Source organism: Papaver somniferum, chromosome 5 (assembly GCF_003573695.1).
Source record: "Papaver somniferum cultivar HN1 chromosome 5, ASM357369v1, whole genome shotgun sequence".
NCBI classification, from domain to species: domain Eukaryota; kingdom Viridiplantae; phylum Streptophyta; class Magnoliopsida; order Ranunculales; family Papaveraceae; genus Papaver; species Papaver somniferum.
This window is the reverse complement of record NC_039362.1, coordinates 171,520,929-171,530,846: the sequence shown is the minus strand read 5'-3', so window position 1 is coordinate 171,530,846 and position 9,918 is coordinate 171,520,929. Positions and strand designations below refer to the sequence as shown.

The 9,918-nt window shown below is 39.4% G+C and overlaps 2 protein-coding genes across 2 annotated transcripts; both read left to right on the top strand.

Annotated features, from left to right (window-relative positions):
* Positions 1–262: 262 nt before the first annotated feature.
* LOC113280047 (serpin-ZXB-like) lies at positions 263–778 on the top strand. Its single transcript, XM_026528688.1, has 2 exons — positions 263–316; positions 395–778. The coding sequence occupies exons 1-2, from the start codon at positions 263–265 to the stop codon at positions 776–778; spliced, it is 438 nt and encodes a 145-aa protein (XP_026384473.1).
* A 7,748-nt stretch (positions 779–8,526) lies between these two features.
* Positions 8,527–9,672, top strand: LOC113280046 (F-box protein At3g07870-like). The gene has a single exon (XM_026528687.1). It carries the CDS (start codon positions 8,527–8,529, stop codon positions 9,670–9,672), a length of 1,146 nt encoding a protein of 381 aa, XP_026384472.1.
* Positions 9,673–9,918: the final 246 nt, after the last annotated feature.

Here is a 9,918-nt window from a genome sequence, read left to right as displayed (position 1 = left end):
GCGACAGCACGCATAACAGACCTCGTTTAATCAAAGGACGTTGGGAAAAAATCAATATCAGCCATGGCTAACCAAGAAGTCCAAGTTCTATCTCCTGGATGGGGAAACAACCGTAAATGTTCCCTTCATGTCTTCCAACAAAGAAAGACAATATATCACCTGTTACGATAGCTTCAGAGTACTTAAACTTCCATACAAGTGTTCTGCTGGATTAACAAACGAAAATACTTATCGTTATAAACAAAGGGGTCTAAGTTTTTCTATGTATATTATTTTACCTGAGCAACGAGATGGGCTTGGTGAACTTATAGCGAAGGTGAGTGCTGATCCAGCAGCTTTTTTGCGTAGGCATGTCTCAGTCAATCAGAGATTGGTTCTAACCGGAGAATTCTAGGTTCCAAAGTTCAAAGTCCTTTTTGATCTTAAAGCATCAAGAGTGCTCAAGGAAGTAGGTATAGTTTTGCCTTTTGATAAACGCAATGCAGAGCTGACAGAGATACACTCCGGTGGTATTACTAGTACAGAAGATAATAATAGGCTTCATGTTTCGAATGTTTTTCACAAGTGTTTTGTTGAAGTTGATGAAGAAGGAACTGAAGCTGCTGCTTCTACTGCTTTTTTGGGGAGTCTGATGTACTCGTGCATGGAACCTACCACATCTCCTCCTCGTGTCGATTTTGTGGCAGATCATCCTTTCATGTTCATTATAAGAGAGGATCAAAGTGGTGCGGTGTTGTTTATGGGGCATGTCTTTAATCCTTTCTTAAACTCTTCATGAAGACTGCATAGATCATCATCTCCCTAGCTGGCTATTGGATATGTATATATTCTACACAACAGTCGTGTACATAGTCTGTGTATAGTCCAAGTCTTCAGGGATTTGATTATACTTCCGAGTCCTATGTGATTTAGTTATTGTAACAAGTCCTGTAAACTCGTTCTATCTGTTAGGTCTTTCATTCTTTGTATCTAGTATAAATACTCAATGTAGAACAAGCTGTAAGTTAAGTGAAGATAATAAAATCAAATCTTTAGAATCTGTAGAATCTTTGATGGTATCATCTTGATCCATCCTAGGACCTATCTCTTCTTCCGCTACATTCTTCTCTATACCTTTTCATCATGGTTGAATCTACTTCTCAAACACCACCAGAGAGTCCTCAAGATCAGACTTCTCAACATCAACCTTCGTCTGCAACTCCAATTATTCCTGCCTCAGGAAGCTCCAGAATTTCAGACCCCTATGTCATCCATCCCAGTGATAACCCTGCCACTGTTTTGTTCTCTCCATTGTTACAGGGTGACAATTATGGATCCTGGGTGCGTGGAATCACCAAGGCTCTCAACGCAAAAGGGAAACTGGGATTTGTAGATGGCACTCTTCCTCCTCCTACTGATGCTCTAACCTATCAGTGTTGGAAGCGATGTGATGATCTGGTGGGCAGTTGGCTTCTCAACTCATGCCAACCTGATATCCGGGCAAGCTGCCTGTATGCTCCTTCTTCTCATGCAATATGGAAGGATCTGCAAGTGAGGTTTTGTATCTCTAACGCGCCTATTTTGTTTCGTCTGAAATCTGCCATAGCTGCTATCCGGCAAGAGTCAATGTCTGTGTCCTTATATTACACAAAGATCAAAACACTGTGGGATCAATATGACTCCCTTGTTGCTGTTACTGAAGTGTGTATTTGTGGTGCTGGGAAACACCTGCTTGAACGCCTAGAGCGTGACAGAGCCATGGAGTTTCTTCAGGGATTACATGATCGTTTCTCTAATCTCAGAAGTCAGATCTTATTGATGGACCCTTTTCCAACTGCTCTGCGCATCTTCAACATGGTGCAGCAAGAAGAGGAACAACAACACATCACCTCTAGCCCTCTTCCAAACATCGAGTCTGCTGCTTTGAACACCAACCGTTATGCTGCATCTTCATCTGGTTCTCGTCCTGCTGCTAGCCATAACAAGAGGCCTCGACCTCATTGTGATTATTGTAATCGTCATGGCCATGTTCGTGATAAATGCTACCGATTACATGGTTTTCCTAACTCTTCTCTGTCACAGCCAGTTGCTGCCAATACTAATGCTACCAATTTGGAATCTCAACTTACTCATTCACCTGCTGCTCCAATTTTCTCAGCTGATCAGTATTCTCGACTGTTGGCTCTTATCACTCCTCCGTCTGAAGACACTCAAATGGAATCCAGGGTGAACTTCGTTGGTAAGTTATTTCACACTTCTTCTCTTGAACCTTGGTTTGTTGATAGTGGTGCTACCCATCACGTTTGCAACTCCTTGTCTTACTTCACTTCTCATTCTCCTGTCACCTCTTTGATTCAAATGCAACTTCCTGACGGTACTTTATCTACTGTCAAGCACATTGGTGAAGTTGTCTTCTCACCAACTTTAACATTACATAATATTCATTATATTCCAAATTTCAAATTTAATCTCTTGTCTGTGAGTCAATTAACTCGCTCCTTGGATTGTGTAGTTATTCTTACACATGATTCTTTCACCTTTCAGGACCGGCTCACGACCAAAGTGATTGGTCAGGGTGAACTTGCCTCTGGTCTTTATCAATTACGGGCTTCTGCATCACACTTTCTAGCTTCTAGAGCTTTTTTCAATCATAAGACGTCCTTGGATACATGGCATTGCCGGCTTGGACACCCTAGTTTAGCTCGTTTTCGTTTCCTTTGTAATTCATATGACTATATTAAGTCAACTTTTTCCAGTTTTTGTGATGTATGCCCTAAGGCTAAACAAACTCGTCTACCTTTTAATAAGAATCGTATTTCTTCTCATCGTTGTTTTGAACTACTTCATTGTGATATATGGGGACCTTTTTCTACTCCTTCTCTGACTGGTGCTAAGTATTTTCTCACCATTGTAGATGATTTCTCCAGATGTACTTGGGTATATCTCATGCATACTAAAAGTGAAACATGCAAATTTTTCAAATTCTTTGCCTCTCATGTTATCACTCAGTATTCTACCAAACTTCATACCCTCTCCACAGGTTCTTCTCTACCTATTTTACCAGTATTACAACGTATTCAATCCGATAATGGTACTGAATTTCTATCACGTGAATTTCAGGCTTGGATGCATGCAAATGGCATTCACCATCAGCGTAGTTGTACTTATACTCCCCAACAAAATGGGGTGGTTGAAAGGAAACATCGTCATCTATTGACTGTTGCTCGTGCTCTTCGGTTTCAAGCCAATTTGCCCATTACTTACTGGGGAGAATGCATTCTGACTGCAACATATCTCATCAATAAAATGCCAACTCCAATTCTATCTAAACGTTCTCCTCATGAAGTCTTATTGGGTATGCCACCTAACTATCGTCATTTACGCACTTTTGGTTGCTTATGTTATGCTCGCAACACTAAAACTACACATAAATTTGATTCACGTGCTATCCCCGGCGTTTTTCTTGGTTATCCATATAACCATAAAGGTTATATCATTCTTGATCTATCCACAAAATCCACCTTTGTGTCTCGTGATGTTCTTTTCCATGAGCATATTTTTCCTTTTAAGGATGCGCAGTTTTCTACTGCTGACGTTTTTCAACCTGTTCTTCAGGACGATTTTGTCTATGACGATTCACCTTCTTCTTTAGACTTCCAACCGTCTTATCCTCCTATTGATTCTTCACTGCAGTCCACTACTGTCTCCTCGTCAATTCCACATTCTCCGACACCTTCTCTGTCACATATGGATACTGCAGTTGCTCCAACAACAGTTTCTTCCCCTACTGCAGTTGAGCCTGAACCTGTTTTACGTCGTTCTACGCGTGCATCCTGTCGTCCTTCCCATCTCAAAGATTATGTCTGCTCTGTGCAGCACTGTAAGTCACCTACTCCATATCCTCTTACGGGTTGTATTTCGTTCACTCAATTCACTCCCCAACATCGGGCTTTTATTTTATCGGTTCTCACTACTGATGAACCACGCAATTTTTCTGAAGCAATTAAAATCCCAGAATGGCGCACTGCCATATTTAAGGAACATATGGCTTTGGAGGATAACGACACTTTCACCATTACTGCTTTGCCTCCTGGCAAAAATGCCATTGGATGCAAATGGGTTTTTAAAACCAAATATCGGCCAGATGGTACAATTGAACGTCGTAAGGCCCGTCTTGTTGCTAAAGGTTACACGCAACAAGAAGGCATTGATTTCCATGACACTTTTGCACCAGTAGCCAAGCTGGTTACTGTTCGTGTTCTTTTATCAATTGCTGCCATTCATAATTGGTCACTCCATCAACTTGATGTTAACAATGCTTTTTTACAGGGTGATCTTGAAGAAGATATTTACATGAAGATTCCTCCAGGTTTTCACAAGCAAGGGGATACTCGTGTTTACAAGCTCAATAAATCTTCATATGGTCTTAAACAGGCTTCTCGCCAATGGTTTTTTAAATTTTCTTCTGCTCTCCTTCATGCAGGTTTCACCCAATCTCATGCTGATTACTCTCTTTGTACTTTCCATTCTGGTGCAATCTCCATTTACGTTTTGGTTTATGTTGATGACATCATTATTACTGGTAATAATGATTCTGCCATTCATGACCTCATGCACAAGCTTGAATCTCAGTTCTCTCTCAAAAATCTTGGTCGCCTGCAATATTTCTTGGGCATTGAGGTATCACGTTCTCCAAAAGGCATTTTACTTTGCCAACGCAAATATATTCTTGACATTGTCGCAGACTGCGGTCTTTTGGGAGCTAAGCCTTCGTCTTCTCCAATGGAGCAACATCTTAAACTCCTGCCATCCTCTGGTGATCTTTTATCTGACCCCAGTATTTATCGTCGTCTCATTGGTCGTCTCTTATATCTTCAGGTAACACGTCCTGATATCACATTTTCTGTTAATTATTTAAGTCAATTCATGCAACAACCATGCTCTGGTCATTTGGCTGCTGCACATCGTATTGTTCGTTATCTTAAAGGTACTGTTAGTCATGGTATTTTTTTATCTGCTTCAAGCTCTTTGTCTCTCTCGGGTTACACTGATTCTGATTGGGCAGGCTGCCCTACAACTCGTCGATTAACGACAGGTTATTTTACGATGTTAGGGGATAGCCCTATTTCTTGGAAGTCCAAGAAGCAACCCACAGTATCCCTTTCTTCTGCTGAAGCAGAATATCGTGCTCTTGCAAGACTTACTTCTGAATTGCAATGGTTGCACTATCTTTTTACTGACCTTCGAATCACTATTCCTAAACCTATTCCAATTTATTGCGATAATCAGGCTGCCATTCATATTTCTGCTAATCCTGTTTTCCACGAACGCACTAAACACATTGAAATAGATTGCTATTTAGTACGTGACAAGCTTCTTTCTGGTCTAATTAAACCTACTTATCTACCGTCAGCTTTACAATTAGCCGATCTTTTCACAAAGCCGCTGGGAGTGGACCATTTTCTTCGCCTATCTAGCAAGTTGGGCCTTCGTGCAGATGGTCCTCAGCCTCCAACTTGAGGGGGGGTATTGGATATGTATATATTCTACACAACAGTCGTGTACATAGTCTGTGTATAGTCCAAGTCTTCAGGGATTTGATTATACTTCCGAGTCCTATGTGATTTAGTTATTGTAACAAGTCCTGTAAACTCGTTCTATCTGTTAGGTCTTTCATTCTTTGTATCTAGTATAAATACTCAATGTAGAACAAGCTGTAAGTTAAGTGAAGATAATAAAATCAAATCTTTAGAATCTGTAGAATCTTTGACTGGCTCTTATTTATCGTATGACAAACCGATCACCTTTACCTTTATGACGAATAGTGGGCTTTTGTGCTACAATTATGGTGACCAAAATGTCTATCGTTACTCTCCAGAAGTTTCATTTTCCAGGATGCTTGTGGATTTTGGTAAGAATTTTGAAATTGGAGTTCCTCACAAGAACACCTTAGTGTCATTGAAAGCACTAGGAGAAAAAGATACGAAACTGCTGGATTCGCGTGCAAACGGATATCATTAGCCTACTGAATAGAAGGAAGAACAAAATCTCTTGATAAATATAAACTGGTTTCATTCAGATATCATCATTGTTTGTTTTTCTGCTCAATGGTTTTCTGAAGGAGGCGGTTCTCTGAAACAATAAAGAAGAAAAGAAATCTGTGCACAAATCCGAGAGATTTTTTTTTTTTAATACGATAAATAAAAATAAAGGCTCATGTCTGTTTCATAATCGTATACATGATATAATTATAACGAGGCATAGAGCTAAAGTGATAATAGATCCATATTAGCAATACCAACGACAAAGACATTTCTGTGAACCGGGATCGCAAAATGCCTCAATGAATCTGAATCCATGTAAATTCTTGCAGATTTCCTTGAAGCATGGATAGGGTTCTTCCGGATGGTATTGGCAGCGAAATTCAGTAGCAGTGCACTCCCAATGCTGCTCACAATAAGCAGGTGACCCTTGTGCAAACTTTATTGTCGTCATCATGAACACTCCTGCTCCATGCATGTAAGAGAAGGAAAAACAATGACCTGAAATGAGCAGAAAGGCTAAGAAGAGGCGGTGCATCGCCAAGGAAGAAACCTTCGCCATTCTTAAAAAATTTCTTCTTGTAATGAACAAAATAATACTGAAAAATGTGTCTCTTGCAGTTTGATCATGATATTTATAGAGCAATTTTGTGTACACTATACACCAATGGCGGTAATTAATGGTGACAAACAGGATATGCTGTACAACTCATTAATTTGGTTAAATGTATAGTTATCACTATTAGCCTAGTTAAGTAAGTAAATTAATACTGGGGATAATATATTCAATTAATCAGCAACAACTTCATTAATATGTTGCAATGCAGGTAAAATACAAAAATGATTCAATGAATGAAACAATTTTATGACGTTACTATAGTAGTTTCATCACTGTAAAGTGAGAACTGGTTTCTCCTTCCTTTTCTCCGGCAACTTTTAACTCCCTGAATCTTAAATTCAGGGAGGCTGTAATGCTGACAGTAACTCTTACCTGGATTTCAAGAAAGGGATAGGGGTGATAATCTTCTCTAAGTGGTTTTGTTTTGCATCCTAACTCTGTTTTGTTCTTGGTTGTAAGCACCTTCTTTGCTCTTTTAATGCTGCTGTAATGGTTCGTAGGATCACTGCCATTGAAAGCAAATCTTTCGAATTTATTACTTATGAGAAGGACAATCCACCAACCACCAAAATTATTGAAAGATCTAATGGTTTTACTAACTCAATCATTGTATCTATCTCCGGTTTGGATTGGCTTATTCAAGTTCTTAAGGAAGCTAGAGATGACAACCTGAAAACTACTCACTGGAGGGAGAATTTCGGGTGGGGATCAATTTTGGTTATCTACCATCGCAACCAACAAGGAAGATTTTTGGGCGTGGACTGGTTCACCGGAAATAGAAACGAGAAACCACATCATATTATCATCCCAGAAGGAAGAAACGGCAGAGGATGGTATGATTTTCAGGCCTTTTTGGAACTGAATCGTAGTACTTCGGATAACAGGGGATGGTTTCTGGGATATAACTTCTCCTCCCCTGATGAATCCGAAGTGAGAAAGGAGGCTTGGCCTAAGATCAATAATCTTATCGAGAAACGACCAGCTTATGCATGCCATGATCGACGACAAGATAAAATTAATAACCTTCCATTCACTCCACTATCGTCTGTTAGGGGGGCTAATATCACATATAAGTACAGAGAAAGGGATTTGGGTAGATGGAAGGATGCAATTATATGTACGGTCACACCCAATCCAGCTGATTGGAAGATGGTGGAGGATAGACTGTCAGCGGTTTTCCATCTGGAGAATGGTCTTGTAATCAGACCATTTTCTAACAACAAGGGCATTTTCTGGGTTAGAGAACTTGGTCTTCGAAAGATGATGCTAGATCAAGCACAGAGGCAGAGTACAAATCACTTGAAATTCAGTTGCAGAGGTTGTTTGGGTGTGTCAGCTTTTAAAGGATCTACATCTTTTTCTGCAACTCACTCAAATTATTCAATGTGACAACATCAGTGCCATCTCCCTTTCTTACAATCCATTTTTTCATAGCCGCACGAAGCATCTTGTTGTGGATTTTTATTTTGTCAGGGAGTTAATTCATTCTAAGTCTTTACAGGTTCACTATGTTTCTACATTGGACCAAGTTGCAGATGTATTCACCAAAGGTCTTGCCAGTCCCAGATTTTAGTATCTCAGAGACAAGTTGCAGGTTAATTCTTCTGGACACCTCAACTTGAGGGGGGCTATTAGACAAGCTGTCACTTAACGACTGTCACTATATCATTTGCTCTAGTTGATCATAGCTGTACCAGCTCTTCTCTTACACGTGCCACTGTTTGATTAGTTCATTGCTTTGCTGAGTCATTTGTAATGTCGGTTCATATATTTACTCTGGTCGGTCCTTATTGTTTGGTTATTAGAGAACATAATTCCATTAAGTTCAATTGTTCGGTTCATATATTCCATTAAGTCTCTCCACCTCTTCTCCTACGTACGGTTCCAATGGGGAATTTTAATTCACTCCCACACGATATTATGTTTGATATTTTATCTCGATTACCAATTGAATCAGTTTTAGAATACAAACTGGTATCTAAACCATGGAGAAATCTTATTCGGCAGTATCCATCATTCTCACAGACTAATCATCTCGATTCTGCACGTAAGTTGAGTTTCATATTTGATACACCAGATTGCTATGAAGAAGATCTGTTTTGGTTTAACGAGGTATATACTTATACCGAGTATAACGAGAATTTGAACTGTTTTATTACTAGAAGTTTAAGGATGAGTTCAAGTCTTCCAAATAAATTTTGTTACATCCTTGGTTCATGTAATGGTTTGATTTGTTTCAATGCATCTCTTGATAGGAAGACGAAGGCGAACAATCAATCTTTATTATTATTATCTGTTTATGAACCTGCTTATATCTGTAATCCAGTTACTAGAGAATATCTTGTTCTTCCAAAACCTGTAGGAAACAAAGTGTTAACTGGATTTGGTTACACTCCGTCAACCAATGAGTACAAGGTTGTGAGAATTTTTAACTCTAGGACAGAACCAAATTTTGGAAGTGTTCAGGTATACACTCTTGGGAGTGGCGTTGGGTGGAGAAATGTTAAAGCCAAGATGGAATATGATGTGAATGGGACGTATTCCAGGGATCAATTTGGTGTGTTTGCAAATGGATCTGTTCATTGGGTGTCCTGCCGAGGTATTATTGTTGCCTTTCATTTGGCTGATGAAGAATTTCTAGTACTTCGACCACCACCTTGTTTGCCACATGGTAATCGGTTTCCTCTTCTTTTTAAGTTACTAGTTTTAGGAGACTGTATATGTGTGTATTTTTGCCGTTATCAAGGTTCTGAATTATGGGTTTTAAAGAAGAATTGGAATAAAGAGTTTAGTAATTTATCAAGGTTTGAAAAACCGATCACCTTTACGAAGAGTGGTGGGCTGTTATGCTACAATTATGGTGACAAAAATGTCTACCATTACGCTCCAGAAGCTTCACCTTCCAGGATGCTTGTGGATTTTGGTAAGAATTTTGAATTTGGAGTCCCTCACAATAACACCTTAGTGTCACTGAAAGCACTAGGAGAAAAAGATGCGAAACTGCTGGATTCGTTTGCAAACGGATATCATTAGCCTACTGAACAGAAGGAAGAACAAAATCTCGTGATAAATATGAACTGGTTTCTTTCAGATTTTCAGCTCTCACAGAAATTAGACAGCCATTTGTTTCGAACTGAGCACAACTATATCAGCATTGTTTGTTTCTCTGATCAATGTGTTTTCTGAAAGGAGGCGGTTTTCTGAAACTCTTTCAGATGTTACTGAATAGTAAAGAAGAAAAGAAATCCATGCACCAATCCGAGAGAGTGAAAGAAAAGA

Excerpts from the sequence above, each read along its gene's own strand:
- LOC113280047 (XM_026528688.1), top strand. The coding sequence starts at position 263 with ATGTATATTATTTTACCTGAGCAACGAGATGGGCTTGGTGAACTTATA. Across the intron at positions 317-394 it reads TTGGTGAACTTATAGCGAAG|GTTCCAAAGTTCAAAGTCCT; the intron begins GTGAGTGCTGAT and ends GGAGAATTCTAG.
- LOC113280046 (XM_026528687.1), top strand. The coding sequence starts at position 8,527 with ATGGGGAATTTTAATTCACTCCCACACGATATTATGTTTGATATTTTA.